The sequence below is a fragment of the Ambystoma mexicanum genome, chromosome 6p (assembly GCF_040938575.1).
Source record: "Ambystoma mexicanum isolate Mex_15411 chromosome 6p, UKY_AmexF1_1, whole genome shotgun sequence".
NCBI lineage: Eukaryota > Metazoa > Chordata > Amphibia > Caudata > Ambystomatidae > Ambystoma > Ambystoma mexicanum.
The window spans coordinates 1,256,017,174-1,256,042,461 of record NC_090935.1 but is presented as its reverse complement, the minus strand read 5'-3'; the positions used below and the strand labels follow the sequence as shown (position 1 = coordinate 1,256,042,461).

General features: G+C 47.6%; 1 protein-coding gene across 1 annotated transcript; it reads left to right on the top strand.

The window, feature by feature from the left end:
* Positions 1 to 1,532: 1,532 nt before the first annotated feature.
* On the top strand, positions 1,533 to 2,939 carry FOXB2 (forkhead box B2). The gene has a single exon (XM_069626555.1). It carries the CDS (start codon positions 1,922 to 1,924, stop codon positions 2,780 to 2,782), a length of 861 nt encoding a protein of 286 aa, XP_069482656.1. The 5' UTR covers positions 1,533 to 1,921; the 3' UTR covers positions 2,783 to 2,939.
* The last annotated feature ends 22,349 nt before the right edge of the window (positions 2,940 to 25,288 follow it).

Below are 25,288 nucleotides of genomic sequence, written 5' to 3'. Positions count from 1 at the left end.
ATCCTACTATATTTTCATCTTTTTTCATCTCTTGTTCTTTTTTCTTCCTACAACCGGTAAGATAGCTCAGTGGGTTGAGTGCTCGCTGCTGTGATCTGAGCGTGATCTGCATGTTCGAATCCCAGCAAGGCCAACTCAGCCTTTCATCCTTCTGAGGTCGATAAATGGGTACCAATTTCGGTTGGGTGATATTGTATGTTACTATGTGCTCTGTAAAGCGCTTTGGATTAAGGCGCTATATAAATTACGCATCATTATCATTACTACTTAATTTTTCACTTTTTACATTCTTTGATGATTTATTCAGCTCTGTGTTTCCACGCTTTCTCTTTCTTTCCTCGGCATCGCCAGTCTTTTGTATGCCTTTGACATGTGTCTTTTCTCTGCTTGTCACATACGTCTCACATGCGGCTATGGCTCTTCTCTTGCTTTTCCACTTCTTACCACCCTTCTTTGCCTCTCTCCGTTGCATGACTTCCTTTCCTCCTTCCTCCATTCACCCCGCCCACCTTCCCCCATCTCTTATCACTCCCATGCCTCACTCCCTCACTTCCTTTCTTCCTTCCTCCATTCCCTCCAGTCGACCCTTTCTTCTCTCCCTCCCACCCCATCCGTCATTCATGTCCTCCCTCCCATCCCTCTGTCCTTCTTCCTTCTGTCCCCTCATTCTCCCCTCCCTCCCTCCCTCCCCTCCCTCCCTCCCTCCCTCCCTCCCTCCCTCCCTCCCTCCCTCCCTCCCTCCCTCCCTCCCTCCCTCCCTCCCTTCCTTCCTTCCTTCCTTCCTTCCTTCCTTCCTTCCTTCCTTCCTTCCTTCCTTCCTTCCTTCCTTCCTTCCTTCCTTCCTTCCTTCCTTCCTTCCTTCCTTCCTTCCTTCCTTCCTTCCTTCCTTCCTTCCTTCCTTCCTTCCTTCCTTCCTTCCTTCCTTCCTTCCTTCCTTCCTTCCTTCCTTCCTTCCTTCCTTCCTTCCTTCCTTCCTTCCTTCCTTCCTTCCTTCCTTCCTTCCTTCCTTCCTTCCCCTCTTCCCACTTAACCTCACGCCTCATTGAAGCATCCCACAGTGGCCCGTTGGCTCTGCTTGGTCCTGCTAATAGTCGTGCTGGGGGGCTTTGGTCTTGGCAGTGTCTGTGGAGTGCCCCGAGCCTTTGTCACGTGCTCTTGCTGATGAAGTGTTAGCTGCAGGGGGTGGGAGGGCGGCTGTGGGACATTAGCATTGCTGTGATTATAACAAACCCAGAGTGTGAAGCGAGTTGGCAGCCAGTAAGAGGAAGAGGTCCCTGCGTCTCATCCTCCCGATCACCATCCTTACTTTTCGCCTTCCTTGTCGGGCGCATCTTTCTCATCTCTCTGTCCTCTGACAGAAGAGACAGCGGCTTCTGTGGACCCTCAGCCGGAGTTGCCGCGCACCTCGCCTCGCTCTACCTCCGCTCGCCCATCCTCTGCTAAGGCAGGACCTCCTGCTTCTTGCCGGACAACACCCTCAGGAATAAGGCGTCGGTGGCTCAGCTCATACCGAGCTCTCCCTGAACTTGCTGCGGATGGTCTGCACCGCACCCCTCATCCTCACTATTTCTCCTCTGACTCTGTGCAGGGCACTAACATGCTGCCATTAGCTGCACTGCACCACCACAGTCGAGCACACCTGGGCTGAGGTGCGGGGGGAACTAGTCTGGCCAAGTTTGCTGAGCTACCACTGTTACCACTGAAGCTCCAGAGCAAAGGACTTTCACGGCAGGAAGAAGAAAAAGATCACAGGTAACAGAGATTGGTGGGGAGTAAACAGCGGGCGCTGGTGGATTTGATGGGGCACTAAGTCTAAGAGGGGTGCCAGCAGTACTCTCCATTAGCCGACCCAGGACAGGACCTGCAGAGCACCTCCCGGGGGTGTTGGCTTGGGGGCCGTTGAACTTCAAGGCGCGGGGCCATGCCTCGGCCAGGCAAGAGCTCGTACAGCGACCAGAAGCCGCCCTATTCCTACATCTCGCTGACTGCCATGGCGATCCAGCACTCTGCGGAGAAGATGCTGCCGCTCAGCGACATCTACAAGTTCATCATGGAGCGCTTCCCCTACTACCGCGAACACACGCAGCGCTGGCAAAACTCGCTGCGCCACAACCTCTCCTTCAACGACTGCTTCATCAAGATCCCGCGGCGGCCTGAGCAGCCAGGCAAGGGCAGCTTCTGGGCGCTACACCCGGCCTGCGGCGACATGTTCGAGAACGGCAGCTTCCTGCGCCGACGCAAGCGCTTCAAAGTGGTGCGGGCAGAGCCGGCGCCGCCCAAGGGCGTCCCGCAGCCGGCCATGCACCACTACTACCACCACCCGCACCCAGCCGCCAAGCCCGAGCGCCTCTACCCGCCTTACAGCCTGCCGCCCTCCGGCTTCAAGCACCCCTTCGCCATCGAGAACATTATCGGCCGGGACTACAAGGGGGTAGTGGCCGGGGGACTGCCCTTCGCCGCCTCGGTCATGCACCACCTGGGCTACCCGGTTGCCGGGCCCCTGGGCGGTGTAGTCAGCTCCATGTGGCCGCATGTTATGGAAACCGGGCCCGGGGCGGGGGACTATTCGCACTTTGGGGTGCACGTGAAGGCCCTTTGCTCCCAGCCTGGACAGACACTACCCGCCGTGCCCCTGCCCATCAAACCCACGCCCTCCATGCCGCTGAGCCTCAGCCCGCAGCACCTCGTCCCGCCAGCAGGGGGCGCCCTCTTAGAGCAGGGTCGGGGCGGCCACTCCGAGGGCAAGGGCGGCACTCTTCAAGCCGTGGAGGTGCGCTCCTGAGCTGGCTGGGTACTCGAACACAACCCACTGAGCTGCTCGCCAACTACAGACTGTATTATTGAGTAAATAATGTGTATTGCAAATGGACGAGATAATTTAATATTGAAATGTATGTGCTGAAATGTGAGCAGACAGACCTATTTATCGCCTTATATATTGTACAGTGAAATCGGTGAGAATTACACTTCAGGTAAGGCCGTTGATGAAAAGACCCGCAGGAACTTGTAAGTGGAACTGCCGTATTGTCTCCGACTCTCTGTGACCCGGGGCTGTTCCAAATACTTAAAGGGTGTCGCTATCACGTGAACGCTTTCAAGAGATGCGCCGGTGGCCATGGTTTTGAAATGAGTGTATTCCGCATTAGAGCTTCATGGACGCTTTTTTTTTGTCTCAGTCATTACATATTTATTTCGTCTTTCTGATTATTTAGAAAATGCCCATATAAAACGAAATGTATAAGTGCGTGCAGTGAGAGGGGGGAGGCCGGTCTTATGTAACCGAGGCTGAACTTTTAATCGGACCACACGTCAATAATAAATACCTCTGAGGTGATGCAGCGGCAAGCGATGTAATTGAGCGATAGATGTTTAATTGTAACCCTAAATGTGAGACTAATGCCAGCCTTTGAAAAGTAAGAAACGTCACGTGGAAATTGCACTGTGTGTTGGCGAAGTCGGGAAGTTTATTTTCACACTCGGCGTGTGGGACATGTGATCGAGAATAGAAATGCGCTATTTGCAACTACATTACTAGTGCCCTGTAGGCATCAGGTGCCATTTCTACAGCCGCCATCCTTCGGCGGAATAAGATGAACAGCCAAGTAGCATTTGAAGTGGGGCTCAAAACCGAACTTAATGAACGCTTCCCGTGGGGCAACCTGATTTCTATTAAAGGGGAAAAATCAATGTTTTATTATTTATCTTCAAAATGGTAGATCGCAAACCCAACAACAGAAATTCCGCTCTACTGTAGCTGGTGTAACTTTCCCTGTGTAAAAAAAGAAACCACCCGCTTTGCGCACCTCTTACTTGAAATGTTGACTTTTTTGGGAGTGGTTGGTTGGGAGAAGGGCCAAAATATACTCTAAACGTGAAGACGAATGTCTGAGAATAAGACTTTTTTTGCGGTTCTCCTTGGTTCCAATGTTGTTTTGGTCGACTTAGTTTGGTAACCAACAACACACAATTAAAATGTTTGCATATGAAATCTCCTCAGGCAGGCAAGAGCTGCGCCCTCTCTCGCGCGCCCTTACGGAGCCGGCGCGAGCGTCGGCGGCTTCCCGCCTTCCGGGTCACGCTGCGTGTGGAAGGTGCGCGTCGCCTCACTCGGCCCTTCCGCTGGAGCCGCGGGGGACGCTGCACGCTGCGACTCGCCGCCCACTCAGCGGAACTTTCTGAGTTTGGAGAACACGTGACGCGGTGCTGGGTCCACTTTACAACTCGTCGACGTCCAATGAAACAATAGAAAAAAACATGATACCTGAATGTCCAGCACTTGAAGTCTGCTTCTGTTTATAAATGTGTTTGGTTTTAAATAAACAGCTTCGTCTCCGTTTCCACAGGTCTGAGTGTCTTCTTGACTTTTCACTTCTATCACACACGACGCCACCCCGCTGCCAATGCCGGCCGCTAGTTCAGTGCACGCAGTGTTGCTCCCATCTTCCCCAGGTGGATGAAAACCTGACTCGGCCCAGCAGCCAACGCTGTTACGGGTTACCTTCAGTTTCCGAGGCAGATGCTCAACTCGCCGAGCTAGCTTAACGGCACCAGGCTTTTTATAATTTCATTCAGCTCCCTTTAAATAAAACGCAGGGGCACCATTCACACCTGCACCGGCCAAACAACCGTCTCTCGCTTATTTACCACTATAACAACCAAAAACATCGGAATTTGCAGGACCGTGTCAATGATTTTATATATATATTTACCGTGTTCCGTTTCAAGAGTCTGGTTGAAATACGTGGGGAAAAAAGAACCTGTTGCACACTGACCAGCAGCTGGAGGCCGGGGAAATAGTTAAGGGCCTGATTCAAAGATGCGTTTTATAATGACGCAATCCCATAGCAAAACATTCTATGAATCATGCCGTTAAGGGTCCATGGGCTCGATTTACAAAAACACTTTTGAATGAGAAGATCCCATTGAAAGGGGCTTTGTAAATCAGGCCCCATATCAGGTTAACCTTACACTGCTGCAGGTAATGGCGCATGTCTATCCAGAGGTGTGCTATTAAAAAAATCCTAACGCGCACATACATGCAACGGGCACATCCCGCAGAGGTTTGGCTCCACTTGTAATAGAAAAATGGAACAGACTGGTTTTGCTCCGGTCCTTATCACACACATATTTTAGCGCAAATAAAGCAGCTCGTTAATGTTCCCCTATGTTTGCAGCTTAAACGATAAAAGGCGGAGCAACACGGCTTCCCCTCAAACGCAGCTCCCCTAGTTCACTTTTGAAAAAAAGATCATTAGGTATTTGCTCTGTTCCTTTTTTTTTTTTTTTATCAACAGCGAGATATAGCACCTGTGTATGTTTACCCTGTCTCATTGCTTTGCTCAAAAAGTTGGACCAACCCATTTTCTTCCACTTGTTATCACAACAGCCAAAGGGGCTGATTTACAAAGGCGTTTTTCAATGGGAAAATCCCTTTGAAAAACGCTTTGAAAATCAGGCCGAAGAGTGAAAGACCCGAGTTGATCATTTTATGTCCTAACACAAATGTCTTTACGTGACAATGACTGAAGCAAAACATGTCCAATCCATTGCAAAATGGCAGGAGAAAGCAGCCAAATGAGCAAACGCGCGTACCAGAAACTCCTCCTTTTCTCACAGGTAAAGGTTTACAGAAACCAGATTTCTACCAATGTATATAACATTATGAATTAAGAATTTTAAAGCAAACTATTTCAGGTACGTTCATTTGAGTTCAGCAACCACGCACTCTTTAGGGGCAATACCAAATATTGCATTTTTATAGCTCCTTGCCAGATTCTTCCTAATACTAAGTGCTGTATTAATGAGTTTTACATCTTTTACCACATTAATGCTACTCAAATTATCGACCTCAGATGTATGATGTGCTGAATCGACATTGCAGTCTGTAGGTACGCAGATGTCTGGGGGATAACTATATGAGCTATGTTCCCAGATAAATGCCTTATGTTTTCAAATTCTTCCTACATATTCATTGGTGCAATCATGGGGACACGGTCATAAACCAAAATAAATATAGTAAACGGAGAGTCAGTCACTGATCACTCCACTAGACCCTATCCCATTTCCCCCACATCCCACCCCAACTACTCCCTCTACCCATTCCAGCTGCCCCTATCACCCCCTCACACTTCCTGTGACCCCCCCCCCCCCCATCGCGGGCCCCCTTTATGCGGCGTTCCAGCTTCTCATCTAGGTTGGCAAATCGCCTATATATAGGGACAGATTTACAACGCATTTTAAAATGGTGGAATCTCATTGAAATACGCTTTGTAAAAGAGTCCCGAGTAAGTGCCAATGCAGTGCGCAACATGTGTTGACCTTTGCAAATAAACAAGCAACGTGGTTATAAGAAACGTGTTCCTTCACAATACTAAAAGAAGGTGCGCTTCCTGAAGCCAATGACGATTCTCAAAATAAGATGACTGGAACACGAAGGGCTAAAACGTACCCCCTAGGCAGAGTAAATACGTTGTTGTGTTCCATTCCCTATTACAAAGGCAGACAGTAGATTGACTGCTATGTATCTTCCCCGTTTACAGGACCTGCGCAGCCTATATTGATACACGCATATATTCTGTGCACTCAGTCCGTGCTATAGCGTTTACAGCAAAGCACCTCCATAAAACCACAGCCCGACACATCTTTGCAGAATAGTCCCGCATACCCAGCTACCCTAGATTGTATTTGATGGCTGACTCTATAAAATGAACTGCCTTTGTACATTTCGAACTCGCAGCGAAATAATCCATTGTAAGTTGTACTGGCTGTCTAACAGCGCCCGAGGCTCTCCCAATGGAAAACACAGGGCAAAGCCCAAACGGCTTTCCGGTTGTCATTGAACGATGCGTTTAAGTTTCTAGATGTTGTGCACGACACATTCTGGGGTCAGTGAGGCAGACACAATCTGTTTAAAATTGTCCAGCGTCTGTTGATCAATTACCTGTGTGAAAAATATAAGTTTGGGTCCCAAGAAATAGCGAGCCGCTTCCCGAGCAGGCCGCATGCACCTGTCTTCAAATGGTCGGAGGACCGGGAGGAAAGCAGTCGACTGTGCCCAGGGGCCCGCACACAAACGCTCGCCCATTTTATGAAGTGCCGATCGAATATCAGACATGGGGGGCGCATAAAGAGCACAGATCTCGGACAGCGAAGGGAAACTTCGTTCTATAGGTTCTAGAACTTAGTAAATTCGTGTTAGGGAGTGGATACCGGCTTATCTGAAACCCTGACATAATATGACAATCGGAATACAATAACAGACGAGTACAAACAGCCAGCGAGGAAACACACGACAAGAAAAGAAAATAAGTGAAAGGAAATAGATAAAGAAAAATAGAAAGAGAGAAATGTGAGAAACACAGGGAAGGAATAAAGAAAGAAAGGAACACTGAAATAGGACCAAGAAAGGAGAGAACGAAAAAAGAACACAGGGCACAAAAATATAAAATCGAAAGAGAAAATAGGGAAAAGCAGCACGATCGAAAGAAGGACCCACAAAGAAAGAATGAATGACACACATTAATTTAAAAAATATAAAAGAAAAAAGAACAATAAATAAAAGTAGATGCGAGACAAATAGTAGTAAAAGGAAAACAGATGAGAGAGCGAGAGATATATGCAAACACGGACGGCAGGGTTCTTGTTTGGAGAGATCGATTTACCAATTTGTATGGATGTAGCTCCCCACTATTACTGTAATACCCAAAGAAACTTTGGGAAGTGAGGAAAATAGACAACAGAGCAAGTCGGGCTTCATACACTGCGCCGTGTTGTACCAAATCGACCTAACTAAACTGCAATCTGTAATAGCAGCTGTCACTCATATCGCTTGGAAATAAGTGGACATTTGATAGCGGCATAAAAAAGCAATATATTATAAATACAGGAAGAAGTAGAGCTGAATACAGGGAGATCAATAGGCCTTCCACGCGCCTACCATAAGCCCGTGTTTGTGAACACACATGGACTGGAAAGTTCCAGCACCTTCCTCTGAAGAGCCTCGTCATCTTGTCACCATCAGAGCCGCCGCGTGCGTTACTACGGGCACACGGCCTAGTGTTTGGGGTGGTACAGGGTCCCTTGCAGCAGGTGTTTTGGATCGGGCAGTGGCGGCCGCCACGGACAGCAGCAGCGACCCCCAGCCCCCACCAGTGCGGCCCCATCCTCCTGCAGGGCCTGCCCCGCCGGGAGCCTGAAAGGCGGGGTGGGGGGTTGTTTGCACTTCGGCTCTACCTCGTTCAATGACAGTCACCTTCCCTTTCAGCCCTGCGTGTGGAGGTGGACAGGGTCAAAATGGAAGGAGAGGAAACCCCCAGCACAGGATACATACACATCAGTGGGAGTTTAGGAGTGGCGGCCACCTGCTGTACCTCACGGAAATGAGAGCTTCCTCGACCTCGGGACATATCCCAGGAGGACATGTCCTAAGTGAAGGCATGGGCCCTGTACTCCGAACCCCTTCCCCCACTGGACGCTGGTCGGAGGGGGGATAGGCTTTCAACGCCTGATCGGGTGTATAGCAACATGACACTGGTCCGCAGTCCCACACCAGAAAAACCAACAGCTAGGGCATCATTCATATTAGAGGGCCTGTGGGAGAAGATGGCGGCTCCACACGAAGTCTTGGACAGGTCCTTCACGCGATCCCTATGGTGGATTGAAGCAGTGGTGTAACACAAGATGTGGGGGCCCCCCTGCGAGCCATGCTGAGGGGGCCCCGAACTCAGCAACAAATCAAGGGTCGCCCCACACTCTGGGTTGGCCTAGATTATCACACTTGCGCAATATGCACAAACGTGCTGCTGAACGGATATGTCGCACACTGCACTAGGAGAAAGATATAAATATGTGTTTTAATATAGTACACAGCACACTCTCTGAGAAAAATTGGCTAAAAAAGCCAGAGTGTTTGCAATTGTTTTGTAGGGTAACACCAATCCAATAGATGCAAGTCACCAACAGTGCACAGGAACATTAGTGCTTTACTATTAAAGATGCCATGCCACAATGAAAACATGTCCAACTGGCTGCACAATGTAGACCAGTGTAGACATGTAATAACAATATAATAAAGCTTGCCAGGCCACATTTAGACATATCTAGATGGGTTGCACCACAATGGCAGTCGAAGCAATAACACTCATCAAGAATAGAACACACATTCAAGCCTGTGTCTCTGTGGCCTCTAACAACACGGCCAAACTCTTTAAAATCTGAAAAGAACTGGTCAATCCTGTTGCTGTCTTTACCTCTCCTGTTCCATCCCAGGCCCTCTGTATGGCTCAGTCATCTCACTTCTACGCTAAAACTCAGGACATCCTATCCTCCATCTCCTCTTCCTCTTCCTCTCTCGGCCCCCCCTTTGGCCATCTCTACCTCTCTTCCTCCTTTCTCCTCTTTCTCTCCAACAACACCTGACAAGGTTTCTACACAAGTCCAATCTATGAAAGTGTCATCCAAACAGGTGCTCTCCCGCTCCACCAGAACCATCAAGAACCATATTGACACCTTCGCTCCAGCCTTGACCGATTTCTGTAATCACTCTTTCCCCTAGCCCGTTAAGCACTCCCTTATGCACCCACTCCCCAAGAAGCTTTCTGCCGATCCTGCCTGCCCGGCAAACTATTGCCCAATCTCCATCACCCCTTTCCTGGGAAAACTGTTGGAAAAGCTGGCCATTTCCCAGCTTACTCTCCACACGGAATCTGTTGGTTATCTCCATGACCATCAGTCTGGCTTCAGAGCTGCCAGAGACACGGAAACTGCTGTCCTGAACACCTGTGAAGTTCTGCTCTCTAACCTTGATTCCAGCATTCCTTCTGTCCTCATCCTCCTTGATCTTTCTTGTGCTTTCGACACGGTCAAACATGCTATGCTGATCAATCCTGATCAATCGACTCCATGCGAACCTGGGCATCACGGATCAGGTCCTTGAGTGGCTGACCTCCTTCCTTTTGGACTGCCCCTCCCAGGTCCAACTTGGACCTTTCTCCCCGCTCCATCCTCTCACTCTGGTTTTTCAACCTCTATGTGGCCCCTTTGACCCACCTGATCTCTACATTCTCCTCTAACTTTCAGTGTAATGCGGATGACACTCCGCTTTCCTTCAGGCTCCGCTCAGACTCCTCTCATCTCTCGCTCATTCCCGACTGTTTATCCGCAATTCAGGATTGGTGTGCCTCCAACAATATCTGCCTTAATGTGAGTAAGATGGAGATCCTTCCCATTTGGACTCCTGCCCCTGTTTTCCCTCTCTCACTCTGGCCGCCCGCCTTGGGCCCTCTTCCTTCGTCTTCCTGTGAGGCAAACAACACTGGTGTCATCTTTGACTCCACTCTCTCTTTCTCTCCTCACATCTCGGACGTCGCCAAGAAGTCCCACTACCAGCTGCTCCTCCTCAAAGGGACTCTTCCCTTTCTCACTTTCCCCCAGAAGCTCACTGTCTGCAGAGCCCTGGTTCTCTCTAGGCTGGACTACTGCAACAGCCTCTTTCTCAATCTGCCTTCCTCTACTATCCAGCCCCTGCAACTAATCCAGAAAAGGACGGCAAGACTTATCCTTGGCCTCAAGCCCAGTGGTCGTATCTCTACAGCCCTGAAATCTCTCCACTGGCTCCCAGTTGCTGCAAGTATCAAGTTCAAGACCCTTTGCATTGTCCACAAGGCTTTCTGGGCCCGGGGACCACACTACATCCAACGCTCTCTTCCAAAATATCTTCTTTCTCGAGCCCTTCTCTCAGCTACCTACAACTCTCTAAGGGTTGGACGCTTCTCCAGGAAGAGAGTGGGGGGTAGATCTCTCTCCTCTGGAGGTGCCTCCCTCTGTAATAGCCTCCCTGTCCCTCTCAACCTTTAGCAGACCTCTCTAGGCTGGACTACTGCAACAGCCTCTTTCTCAATCTGCCTTCCTCTACTATCCAGCCCCTGCAACTAATCCAGAACAGGACTGCAAGACTTATCCTTGGCCACAAGCCCAGGGATCGTATCTCTCGAGCCCTGAAATCTCTCCACTGGCTCCCAGTTGCTTCACGTATCAAATTCGAGACCCTTTGCAATGTCCACAAGGCTTTCTGGGCCCAAGGCCCGCACTACATCCAATGCTCTCTTCCAAAATATCTTCCTTCTCGAGCCCTTCGCTCAGCTACCTACAACTCTCTAAGGGTTGGACGCTTCTCCAGGAAGAGAGTGGGGGGTAGATCTCTCTCCTCTACAGGTGCCTCCCTCTGTAATAGCCTCCCTGCCCCTCTCAAGCTTTAGCAGGCCACCTGAAGTTCTGGAAGCAGCTCAAAACTGTCCTCTTCCCCTCTGCTTTCTCTCGCTCCCTCCCCTGCTGGCCTACCTGACCTACCTGTCTGCTCTACCGACTGGTTGCTTGGCTACCCTCAGAGTCTCACTGAGTTGAGGCTCTTTCTTGATCAGTCACCCTTGCACTGCCTCTGGTCCTACCATGCACTTAGGGGCTGTAACTGTAACCGTACAGTCCCTTGTTCTCCTTGCACCACCCAGAGCTGTGCTGCCCTGACAGCAATTACTCAGAGCATTGCTGCCATGTTTTTCCCCTCCCCTCTCCTTTGCACTTCCCCCTCCCTTTCCCCTTGCGCTTCTCGTTCTCGCACTTGCACGATCTGAATGACACAAGGCCTAGTAAGATCTTTTGTCTTGTCCTCCCTCTATCTTCCATCCCTTGTCTTGTCGCACCTAGAAATACTTGTGTAGAGGTGTGTTAAAATTGACTTATATCATATAATTTGATCACAGATGCCCAGAAAAATATACAATGCCGCAGTAAGAAATGGCTAGATTAGCAGCACCCAAATGGCAGTCTAGCCATGTAATTCACTTAGCAGGACTGATTTATCATAAATGCCCCATTAAAATAAAGTCATACCAAACTGAGGAATGACTAGACTGGCTGCACCAAAATGCCTCTCTAGCCACTAATACCACATATCATGCCTGCGTAGCCTGGACATGGACAGCCATTATAATTTGTCATACAATCCTGCCCCCCTCACACATCCCCTCTCCCTCCCACCCAAACTTCCAAAATCCGCTCCTTGGCCCAGAATTACCTCCACGTCCCTCTTCCTTGCCCCAGAGTTTACAGTTGAGGCTCCTTGCCACATAGTTCAGTACTGGGATGAGGAAGAGTGGGGCTAGGAGTAATGAAGATTACAGGTAGCTAAATCAAGCATTACCTCCATGTACCTCTACCTCATCCCAGTACTTGTGTATGAGGCAGAATGCCTTATACACAAGTACTGTCTCATACACACTGGGACGAGGAAGAATAGGGCTAGGAGTAATGAAGATTACCATAAGTAATCCAGGCATTAAACACAAGTATTGGTGCAGCACCATTGAGTTGACTGGGATTCAGCACTCCCCCACACCCTTGAAATGTTGGGCTATGTTGACTAGACCTGGCTGACCTTCAGAGCAGTTGCCAGACAGAAAAGGACATAGATGTTAAACGGCACCTGGGTCTCTCTGTTAACAAGAAACCAGCACATAAAGCAATTCACTGTTAGTACCTGCATTCAAATACCACATTTTTTAGGCAATTGAAATCATGATGTGGGTTTAATACTTGCATGCCGGGGAGTGATTGGAAGGGTAGAGAGGGAACAGGAGACCACTCATTCTCACAGCAGCCCATAAGTGGGTGCTTTCAAACTCAAAGGAGAGAGTTAACTGCTTCTAACATTGAAGCTGCACTAGAATAGTCTTATAAAAAAGCATAAAGAAATTAGATGACCCAAACAAATAAGTTTGCCCCTCCCCCACCGCCCATGAAGTTGGCAGCCCCTCCCAACATTTGAAGGGTTAGCCCTCGAAATGTAGGTTTTGTTGCACCCCTGAACGCAAGCACACACACCATTCACCATATACACACACCCAGCCATCCATACATTTAAGTGTGCATTCTTTCACAATACTGGCACACCCAGGCAGCCATCCATACATTTAAGTGTGCACCCTTTCACCATACAGGCACACCCAGGCAGCCACCCATACATTTACGTGTGCACCCTTTCACCATACAGGCACACACACCCAGGCACCCACCCATACATTTAAGTGTGCACCCTTTCACCATAACCTCACACAGGCAGCCACCTATACATTTAAGTGTGCACCCTTTCACCATACAGGCACAACCAGGGAGCCACCCATATATTAAAGTGTGCACCTTTTCACCATACACTCGCACAGGCAGCCACCTATACATTTAAGTGTGCACCCTTTCAACATACACTCACACACACACACATCATGGGGTTGAGGGGAGCCCTAACACTTAAAAAAGAAATTGGGCCTCATTACAACTATGCTGGACTGTAAACAACGGTGCTGGTAAGCTCACCGGCACTGTTGTTTCCGGGCGGCATATTACAGCTCTGCGGGCGGTTGCCATCCTGCCCGGCAGGTCAGACCTGCCGGGCAGAACGGCACCCACCAGCATAGTTTTCACGGAAGCACCGGCACCGTTATTAACGGTGCCGGTGCTTCTGTGGTCTCCATTCCCATAGACTCCGATAGGACTTTATGGAAATGGGAACTTACCATTTGCCGGCACCTGACTTCCCAGACCGCCGGGGTTATAATCCCCCAGTGTTACCGGGAAGTCGGGCGCCGGTAAATCATTACGGGTCCGGCAGCAACCTGCTGGTAGCAATGGCACAGTTGCCGCCAAACCCGTAATGAGGCCCATCGTTTCTTTCTGAAGTCACTCTGACTTCATAAAGAAATTATTTCTGTTACAGAAATAATTTCTTTATAAATGCAGAGTGAATTCAAAAAGAAAAAAAAAAGATTTTTTTTTGCCCAAAAATATATATATATATTTTTTTTACAAATGGGGGCCCCTCCCAGGACATTTGCTGGCAGGGCCCCACGCACCGCAGGGGCTGTGGGGGCCCCTGTTACGCCAGTGGATTGAAGCGTCTGCTCAGTGGTGGAAGTGGAAAAAAAGAACCAGTGACAATGTAGCTGCTCCCAAAAAAAGCTGTGGAGTGGCGGAAGAGGGAGGGCCAGTGCGACTGGGACATTTGGTTTGCAATCTCCATTGGCTCTTGTTGAATTAGTGCTCGTCTAAACAATGCCTAGAATTTTAAAATATGGCACTATATATTCATCCAAAAAAGAACTATCCAAACAATATATAAACAAAAATACACATCTGTTATCCAACTCTGCATATAATACTTTTTGACTCGCCCAGAGCTCTTTAAAACATACTTAGTGTTCTCTTTCAGTGATCATTTACAGAAAAACACAAAATGATAAATGACCCGTAAACAAATTCTATGCTCTGGACAAGCCCATACATGTACCTTAGAATCAATGCACATTGAGTCGCAAGTAATAATCTGTCTGCATTCACTGCAATTGAATAACATGGTCTGTGGTATAACTAAGGTTAAAGCAAATCACAGGAGTGGGAAAGGGTGTCCTCATGACATGGAGTCCTCTGACAACCATAATCCCTTGCGAAATGCTGCTCTGGTCATCACTCTTTTGGTCCTTGACTCCCTGGTGAGTCACCTTTCTCTCGTCCACTCGTCCATCGTACCTCTGGTCTGGTCCTTGGCTCCGTGGTGAGCTGCTGGCAGAATCAAACAGAACCAAAAAAGTGATGGGTGGAAGGTTTTGAATAAATCTGAACCGCTGGCACTGCTCTGGGTAACCTTCCACACCACTGTTTTTTAACCCGTCTGCGCCATTGCAAAAGGGGTTCAGCCATATGCAAATCAGTCAGGTATTGCCACCAATGTTTGCAGCCCAGCCAAACTGCTAGGCCAGGTCCCTACTGCACAGAAACACAAGCAACCCCAGACATGTTTAGGCCTTGTTGGGCCTCCTCAGTGACGTGTAGCTTGGTTTCCTATGGCGCAGAGAGCAAGGGACCCACCTCTGGGCGTCCCCTCTCTCACATAGGGAGACATACTACAACCAAAAAAGTGATGGGTGGTGTCATGCAGAAGGGATGTGGCCTAGAGACCCAACCTACTCATCACTGATGAGGACCTACATGGCCGAAACATGTTTGGGGATGCTTGTGGTCTTGTGCAGAAGGGATGTGACCAAGCAGTTCAGGCTGGACTGCCCCTTTTTTTGGGTGGGACCAAGCCTGATTTGCATATGGGCTTTTCCCTTTTTTAATGGCTTGGTGGGCAAAGAACGATGGTCTGGAGGGTTGCCCAGAGCAACGCCAGAGGTTAGGAATAATTCCAAACCTTCCAGCCATCACCTTTTTCTTTTGCGTAAGTCACCTCAAGTGGGACGGGTATGCCCAGACGTGGGTCCTATGCTGCTGGGCTGAGAGACCCAAGCTACTCATCACTGATGAGGCTCAACAAGGCCGAAACATGTTTGGGGATTCTTTTGGTCTCGTGGGACCAAGCCTGATTTGCATATGGTCTTTCCCCTTTTGAAATGTCTTGGCAGGGGAAGAACTATGATTGTCTGGAGGGTTGCTCACAGCAATGCCAGAGGTTAAGATTAATCCCAACGCTCCCAGCCATTAACTCTTTAGTTTTGCGAGAATCAAACAGGAGCAAAAGCTTCCTATTTCTGTGTGTTGTTGCTGCTTAAAACACAAGTTGAAAGCCTCAAATTCGCACACTTGCATGGTGTGTTTATGCAATCAAATTCAGGATCAATTGGACAAACATATGGTAACAAAAAACACTTAAAAATCATTCTATCTCCCATCCTAGACAACACATTCGAACACATAACTCCTCCAGCAAAACAACATAGTTTACACAATGGAATGTACAATACACAAATTCACGTGTCTGCAGTAAGCTTCCCTGAAGGCCACACTACTAGCCCACCACATATAAACCAACTCAACACTCCATCCATAAACACCACTCTGGCAGACACCACATAACACCACACAATGTATATTATCAACACAGAGCTTACAGTTACACTGCTTTAGTCAGCTCACAAAAGATCTAAGACTTACAGCCCACACAGAGCAATAACCCTTCAGATTGCACATAGCAACACTGTAACAAAGCAACATTGTCCTGCTCCAAGAAACCATGATTATAGCTGTCTGGGTTTCTACTCAGGTCTTTCCTTTCCTCAGAAGCAAGGTGGCGCACAATAAAGCTCTTTTATTTAAGTTCAATTTGATGAGGCCTCCAACTTGTCTGACACCCAACCTTACAAATACCCTGTGTCTACAACAGACTAGGAAGCAGGCCGGTGTGTAGTAAAAATAGTTATTTATTTATTTATTTATTTAATTCATATTTGACACAATGCTAACGTCAGCCACCAATGCTGTGGCAACACCCAAGATCACACAATAATGCGGGACTATAAAACAACACAGGTGAAATTATGAAACATACGATAATAGCTTACAGAGATTTAATTTTAATTTAACCAATAGAAAACGTTCCCAATACCATACAAGATCCACAGAAATAACTTAATTTGAAACAATACTTTTCTCTCAGCAACCCCGCCCTCTAGCCCTCAATTAAATATGACCCCTTTGATTGAAAGGCAAGGTGCAAAGGGTGCGAGTACAGTGGTGGAACAATCGGTTTGCTGCTGATTTAAAAAGGCGCTGTATGGAAGGGAATTCAATGGGAAAAATCGTTTTTCAGCTTTTATTTAAAAGGCAATGTTGGGAGAAAGGAACTCAAATGAAAATCATTTTTATAACACCCATGAAATAAAAGGCAGGACTTGATAGTTCGAGGTCAGAGAAAAATGAATACAAAAGAAACATTTTGTTTTGTAACACACGTGCAGATGGGATAAAATACTTCGTAATTCTGGTTTAAAAGAAATGGGGAATTTCGTTTTACACCATCCACACTGACTTGAAAGATGGTGTTTTATGGATTACTTCTTTTTGGGATGATGGACACTACCCCCTTTCTATGTGGAAGCCAAGGATTTCAGAGGCAGGCAACCAGGCCTTTATGGTTATACCAGCTCTAACACACTGGGCATGAACTATTGTTAGTTTTGAATTCTAATAACCCTCATCCCCTACGTGGGAATTAATTGATTTACTTTGATCAAATGTGCTAAGGGTCTACACAGTTCCCCCTCCCCACAATTTAATGGAAAGGTTTAAGGATGGCTGCTCCTAACACCATACAATTTCAACAGAGGGGTGGTTTTCTATGGGGAAATAAGTTTGAGTAAGATTTAATAAATTGTGCGAAGGGCCTATCCAGTTTCACCCCCTCTTGACCCACTAATGGAAAGGGGTGAAGGCAGGTAGCTCCCCCCACAATTGAAGGCTTTGGGACATCTACATACATGGGAGGCTTTGGTAAGAGAAAACAGCAGGGCTCCTCTGAGGACAGCACATGTCTGGTCAAGGGCTTTCAGTCAGGGATTTTCTCCTGCACCCAGACTCCTTCTTCTCCTCTGGTTTGGGTCCCAGTTAGCTTCTCAATGTCCCAGACACTGTCTCCAAAGCAAGGATTGAGGCCTCTCTGCTAGATGTTCCTCGCAAGAGTCCAGCAGCAGCTCTCTCCCGGAATAATTTACAAAAAGTCCTGTTCTGATGCAAACCCAGCCTTTTCTAGGGCTAGTGATGCAGCAACCTTGTCATAATTCCCTCGGTCAGGATTGGCTAGCATGTTCCCTTCACCTCCCACCAGAACACCCACTGGCTGCTGAAGGACCAGAAGTTGTGAGATTTGTATGATGTAGGTTGAGGGAAGGGAATAGCTACATCATTTCAAATTGACAAGGATTTGTGCATCTTTTGTTCTGAACAATCTTATACTGCAATAACTCCCTTGGTCTTTCAAATAACCCCATGATGAGATATATATATGGGTTCTATATTTTATGCAGAATCCAGCCATGCTCATTTTTCTTCAGCACACCCTTACTGAGCGGAGTTACAGTATTTCGCGGTTTTCTGCTGCACCAAAATATCTAAACATTTCCCATTTAGACCTTATTTTCATCATCTACCCTGAGCCAACTCCATTGCTCAGGTGTATTTAAATGGTAACAATCATACTTTTCCACATAACTTAAACTATGTACATCACACATATTTCGTTTTTACAGGGCCCCAATGGGCTTTTTGTTCAGTTTAATTTGAACCCAGTGTTAGGGAGAATTCTCTGTTTAGGCTGAATTTCCTAACCTAGTGAGTCCCCCAGCAGCTTTGCTGGATTTCTGGAGTTTGTTTTTTTTCTCCTGCCGAGAGTGAGACTCTTTTTCTCTCACTCTTGGACATGATTTGTGGTGTTCCTTTGAATGTTAATGTGTTTTATGGACTATGGGGTCTTTTACTCCATAGGGTCTCATGTGTTTTTTCTATGTGTGTTACACAGCACCCTCCGTGCAGTAACACCGGGGTGTCATAGTGACCCCCCACCATAGACTCCATACCCTGGGACTGACTACTGTCTCCCAGGGCATGTAAAGTCACCATTGGCTTTACTAGTCCCAAATTACTAACAGAACCAGTACAAACCGTCATATTGTGGACATACTGGTAGGAGCAATTCGATTGCCCCTGGGTCTGTTGTTCGAGGGGGCACTGACCCATCCCCCCTCGTCGAGTTTTGGCTGGTGGCAGTGGATACTACTTTTTATATTCAACCGCAAATATATCTCAATGGGATTTTCACATTATTCGAGGCTAATACTTTTTTAACATAGCCTCTAACATACCGCCGGTTTATTTCTTTAATATTAATTCACCGGTTGGTATTTTCTGCCAAAACTCGGTTTTAAAATAGCGTTTGTGTTCACCTCTGTAACTCAAAACCAAAGGTCGAGCCCTTTGTTCCACTTTTGGCGGGCTTCTACACAGAAGCCCTCCAAAGTGGTGCCACTCTGTCTGGGTACCAAAGGGGTTGTGGGAGGGGGTTTAGGCACCTTGGACTAAGTTGGCTTGCCAACCCAAGTCGCACTCTTGCGTGATTGGCCCAAGTGGTGAGCCACCCCGCTCATCACTTAGCATGTTTGATTGACAGCTAGGCTGAATGAATGGGGGTTTTCTGTATAAAAGCAGGGCTTTGGGGACTGGAACTTCAGAAGTCGCCACAGGACCTGAAAATCCGACGAGGGAGAAGCTGAGCCGACCTGCTACGACGACACCACCGGTGGAGCCCTGCTGAACTGACTCACCACTTCCCAACGACAGAGGCGATCTCCCTGCTGGAGAGTCTTCTTCCCTTGACTGGTGGGCACAACCAGTTTACCTTCTTTTCTCGCATCCCAGGACATCTTGTGGTCGAATTGCCCGTGCCAAGCACCCCGGCAACCGGATAGCCACTTACCACTGGACCGCGAATAAAAGGACCGCTCCTTTTAATTGAGAACTCCGCGGCTGGTTTCTTCCCTGGCAGTGCAACGGACTCCTGTTTTCCTCCACGACGTGATCCTCTCTTCCCCCAGACGAAGCACCGACTTGCACCCACTGCCAGGAACAACTACCCCCGCTGGAGCGTTCGCACCATTTTAAGGTACCGTGTCCGCCAGGCCTCCCTTTCTAAAGATTGCTACAAGGTAACAATAACCCCTAAACCTTCTGGACTGGGCTGGCCGCCTTGACCATCTAACTGGTCCCTTTCTTTTGGTCCAACTCTTTCTGAACCTTTTGCGAGACTTTTGGGCACTTTCAACCGTGTGATCTTGGACACATTTCGTCCGGAGCCTCTTAAAGTGAGTCTGGCCTTTTTAACTTTGACTTTACGGTTTTAACCTGCCTTCTTCTCCTACTGTGTTCTCCGAAAGTGTTGGGATCTGTTTCAATCTTTGCTCTGCCTTTCTCTCCCTCTTAAACCGATTGATTAGAGTGCCATCTTCGTTAAGCGCTCACCGCTGTCTGAAAATAAGTGTTGCTTTACTTAAGACTTGTCTAATAATCGTTGAAGGGAGTGTATATCTTTTAGTGACCGTATTTTTGAACTGCTTGATATTAGTGCCAGTGTGTTTAACTAGATGTGTTTTTAAATAAATAATTATATCTCTTTTACACCAAGCTCTGGTCAGTGTTTGCTTGTTCTACTGTGTTCTTTTGACCTATTGTGAATACTCTGTATACTGCCTAACTCTTCTTGAGGGAGGTCTGACTGCTCAGCCACAGCTACCAGGTAAATCTGGGTGGTACGGACTGCTACCAATTGGGTTTACTGCCAACCACCTGTAGTCTTAAATCTTTTGCAGTGGTCCCAGAGGGAACTGCACAGGTTTCTGCCTAACACTGGTGTACAGCGGTGGGGTTTGTATTGAGTATACACTTTAGTGTGCTTTTTGAATACTTTAGGACAACTAACCACAAAGCTTAGCACTAAAAAGCTGATTTTCTAACTATGTCTGCTATTGAGAGTTATACCCTAGAATCATTGTCTGCCAAAACTGCTGATTGCTTAAAAGTGTTGTGTAGACATAAGAAGCTCTCTGAGAAGGGCAAGAAAATGGAACTTGTAGAAAGATTGTTAGAAAACCAAAGTCTGGGTGGTACAGAGGAATCTACCCCCCCCCCCCCCAGCAAATGTAGAAAACAGTGATGGTATTGATCTGAATCAAAGTCTTGATAATGAGTCAGAAGAGGAAAGTGAACCTAATGAAGTTAGCCATTCTGAGCCTCTGTCTGCCTTACCTACTGTACCTACTGGGCCTATACCAGGTCCCACATGTAATCCTGCTTATTTTGAACTTGAACAAATGAAGCTTGAATTAGAGTACACACGTTTTATTGCTCAATCTGAACGAAACCAAGAGCTAGAGATCAGAAGAATTAATGCCCAGGCTGAGCAGAAGCAAGCTGAGTTGAAACTCAGAGGAATAGAGCTTAATCATGCACTAGAAATGAAAAAGTTGTCCATGGAAAATGCTTCTCTCTCCTCTGGTTCCTCTAGGAGTTCCAGTCCCAAAAGACCCCGGATGCCTAAGGAATTAGTGGGTATGTATGAACCTAAGTTGGATGTGTTGGATTGGTTAAAAATGTTTGAGTATAATCATGGGCTCCAGGACATCACAGGGAATGAGTTACTTCCTTGGTTGTTCTCTAGGCTTCCCCCTGTTGCAACTGATGTGGTAATGGAGTTGGGGGAGGTGGATAAGAAGGATTATGAATGTGTGAAACTAGCTTTAATAGCTAGATTTGGGAAGACCCCTTCCCAGTACCTTAAGAGGTTTAGGACCCTCAAAAAGAATGATGGTACCCCTTGGGCTACCTGGGTGAGTGAGTGTTTGAAAAACTTAGAGGGATGGATTAAGGGTTACAAGGTGAACACTTATGAGGGAACGAGAAACCTTGTAATGTTGGAGTCAATTTATGATGCCTGCTCTCCTGAGCTCAGACAGCACTTGGCTGATTCAAAGGAATTAGATCCTAGAGGACTAGCTAAGGCTGCTGACTTGTGGGAGGATGAGGGAAAGCAGCCACCAAAAGGGAACCAAGAGATTTCTAATACCTCCCAAACCAAAGAGGGCCCTAAACAACAAAATAACCAGGGTAAGCCCCAGGGTAAACCACAACAGGCTAGTGTACCTTCTGGTCACAAACCAGAAGGAGGTCAGGCCAAGCCACCCTTCCAGAGAGCATTTGGAACATGCTATCTCTGTGGGGCAACTGACCACATCAAAGGAGTTCCCAGATGCAAGGGTAAACCTACAGGGATCAGCACAGTCTCCGTAGCCTTCACTCCTGAGGAGGAAGTCCAAATGGCTAGTGCTCACTTTGAAGTCTTTGCTGAAGAACCTTTGGGTCTTCAAGCAAGTGTAACAGTAGAGTCCATGGGTCTGGTTAGTGATCAGAATTGGAGTGTGTACAGCTCCATACCAGAAAACTCTAAAGTTTATTATATGGACAGTGTTCTTGTCAATGGCCAGGATACTCCTGCCAGGTGAGACTCTGGGGCCAGCAGAACAGTAGTGGATGAAAGCTTTTTGAGGCCTGAGGATGTTGCTAAGGCACCCAAAGGTCCCACTAAGATGTCTGGAGGCCCTGTCCAAATGGTTCCAATTCTACCAGCCCTCATCCAGTGTAATGACATGACAGTGTTGATTCCTGTCAGTGTTCAGACTGAGGTGCCTGGGAGAGTCCTGTTGGGGAATGATCTAAGAACTCTAGGAGTAGTATCCAGTACCCCCAGGCCTCCCAGTAGGGAGACCCAGAACCAAACCAAATTGTCTAGAAAGGCCACCTTAAGGAACCATTCTAAGCCTGTGGGAACCTCTACTGAGAACCCCACTACAAGCCCTGGTGTTGGTAAGTTGACCTCTGACCCAGGCAAATTTCAGGCTAAAATGTTAGGGAAATGGAAGCCCCAACCAAGCTCCATCATTGTTCCCCCAGTTATAGAGTCTGTGACTCCCCCTGCTTCTGAGGAAGAGGTGGATAGACCTACTGGAACCCTAACTAGGCCTAAGAGAACTGGTAATTCTCAGTGCTGGTGGAAAACCAGAAAAGAAAAGTCTAAGGCCAAAAACCTTCAGACTGTTGGACCTTCCACAGAAGACTCCAAATCAATTCCTAGTCTTAAGGGGGAAACTCCTAAAGTAGGTAAAGGTAGATCTAAGAGGAAGGAGAAGCCTGCACCTTGCTTATCTCCATCCCCTCCAACCAAGAGGCCTAAAACCCAACCTTCTCCCAACAGAGAGGTGGCGAGGACCTCTGGAGGCCCCTCTAGATCTAAGGGAATCCTTTATAAGGACCCCTTGAAAAAGCCTAATGCAGGTTCAGAAGTTGTAACAACTTCTGAGGGACTGGTCAACCAGATCCCCTATAACTTTAAAAAGACTGATTTTCCTCAAAGGGTTTGTAGGTCATATAGCTTACAAAGGAAAACCTTTGATTTGACCATAGAACATAGGTCAGGGTGTCACCACCAAAATGCTGATGGTCTCTCTAGGATGTATGTCATCGACTAGAGGTATGAGATTCATCCAGGAGTGGATTAAATCCTCCTGTCCCTTAGTCTGGGGTGGGGGGGCGAGTGTTAGGGAGGATTTCTGTTTAGGCTGGATTTCCTAACCTAGTGAGTCCCCCAGCAGCTTTGCTGGATTTCTGGAGTTTGTTTTTTTCTCCTGCCAAAATTGAGACTCTTTTTCTCCCACTCTTGGACATGATTTGTGGTGTTCCTTTGAATGTTAATGTGTTTTATGGGCTATGGGGTCTTTTACTCCATAGGGTCTCATGTGTTTTTTCTATGTGTGTTACACAGCACCCTCCGTGCAGTAACACCGGGGTGTCATAGTGACCCCCCACCGTAGACTCCATACCCTGGGACTGACTACTGTCTCCCAGGGCATGTAAAGTCACCATTGGCTTTACTAGTCCCAAATTACTAACAGAACCAGTACAAACCATCATATTGTGGATGTACTGGTAGGGGCAATTCGATTGCCCCTGGGTCTGTTGTTCGAGGGGGCACTGTCCCGTCCCCCCTCGTCGAGTTTTGGCTGGTGGCAGTGGATACTACTTTTTATATTTAACCGCGAATATATCTCTATGGGATTTTCCCATTGTTCGAGGCTAATACTTTTTTAACATAGCCTCTAACATACCGCCGGTTTATTTATTTAATATTAATTCACCGGTTGGTATTTTCTGCCAAAACATGGTTTTAAAATGGCGTTTGTGTTTGCCTCTGTAACTCCAAACCAAAGGTTGAGCCCTTTGTTCCACTTTTGGCGGGCTTCTACACAGAAGCCCTCCAAAGTGGTGCCACTCTGTCTGGGTACCACAGGGGGTGTGGGAGGGGGTTTAGGCACCTTGGACTAAGTTGCCTTGCCAACCCAAGTCACACTCTTGCGTGATTGGCCCAAGTGGTGAGCCTCCCCGCTCACCACTTAGCATGTTTGATTGACAGCTAGGCTGAATGAATGGCGGTTTTCTGCATAAAAGCAGGGCTTTGGGGACTGGAACTTCAGAGGTTGCCACAGGACCTGAAAATCCGACGAGGGAGAAGCTGAGCCGACCTGCTACGACGACACCACTGGTGGAGCCCTGCTGAACCGACTCACCACTTCCCAACGACAGAGGAGATCTCCCTGCTGGAGAGTCTTCTTCCCTTGACTGGTGGGCACAACCAGTTTACCTTCTTTTCTTGCATCCCAGGACATCTTGTGGTCGAATTGCCCGTGCCAAGCACCCCGGCAACCGGAAAGCCATTTACCACTGGACCGCGAATAAAAGGACCGCTCCTTTTAATTGAGAACTCCGCGGCTGGTTTCTTCCCTGGCAGTGCAACGGACTCCTGTTTTCCTCCACGACGTGATCCTCTCTTCCCCCAGACGAAGCACCGACTTGCAACCACTGCCAGGAACAACTACCCCCGCTGGAGCGTTCGCACCAGGCCACCTTTTTTAAAGATTGCTACAAGGTAACAATAACCCCTAAACCTTCTGGACTGGGCTGGCCGCCTTGACCATCTAACTGGTCCCTTTCTTTTGGTCCAACTCTTTCTGAACCTTTTGCGAGACCTTTGGGTACTTTCAACCGTGTGACATTGGACACATTTCGTCCGGAGCCTCTTAAAGTGAGTCCGGCCTTTTTAACTTTGACTTTACGGTTTTATCGTGCCTTCTTCTCCTACTGTGTTCTCCGAAAATGTTGGGATCTGTTTCTATCTTTGCTCTGCCTTTCTCTCCCTCTTAAACCGATTGATTAGAGTGCCATCTTCGTTAAGCGCTCACCGCTGTCTGAAAATAAGTGTTGCTTTACTTAAGACTTGTCTAATAATCGTTGAAGGGAGTGTATATATTTTAGTGACCGTGTTTTTGAACTGCTTGATATTAGTGCCAGTGTGTTTAACTAGATGTGTTTTTAAATAAATAATTATATCTCTTTTACACCAAGCTCTGGTCAGTGTTTGCTTGTTCTACTGTGTTCTTTTGACCTATTGTGAATACTCTGTATACTGCCTAACTCTTCTTGAGGGAGGTCTGACTGCTCAGCCACAGCTAACAGGTAAATCTGGGTGGTACGGACTGCTACCAATTGGGTTTACTGCCAACCACCTGTAGTCTTAAATCTTTTGCAGTGGTCCCAGAGGGAACTGCACAGGTTTCTGCCTAACACCCAGGATGGGCTCACTTGGACACACAATACTCCTTTTATTTGGGAAAAAACTATAATCAATGTTTGATCAATGGCAGGGCACAGCTTGGCCCCAGTGACTAGGTTTGCATATCCCTGAAACCATGTGACCAGCCATCTGGTTTATCCGTGTGTATCTTAACATTTTCTTCTGTTTGGCTTCAAATGCCTTGCTCATTGCTTAATGTACAGTTTTATGGGAAGCTTGACCTCAAGGATACTTTTG

What these genes read in the sequence shown, in the direction of transcription:
- FOXB2 (XM_069626555.1), top strand. Translation starts at nt 1,922, where the DNA reads ATGCCTCGGCCAGGCAAGAGCTCGTACAGCGACCAGAAGCCGCCCTAT.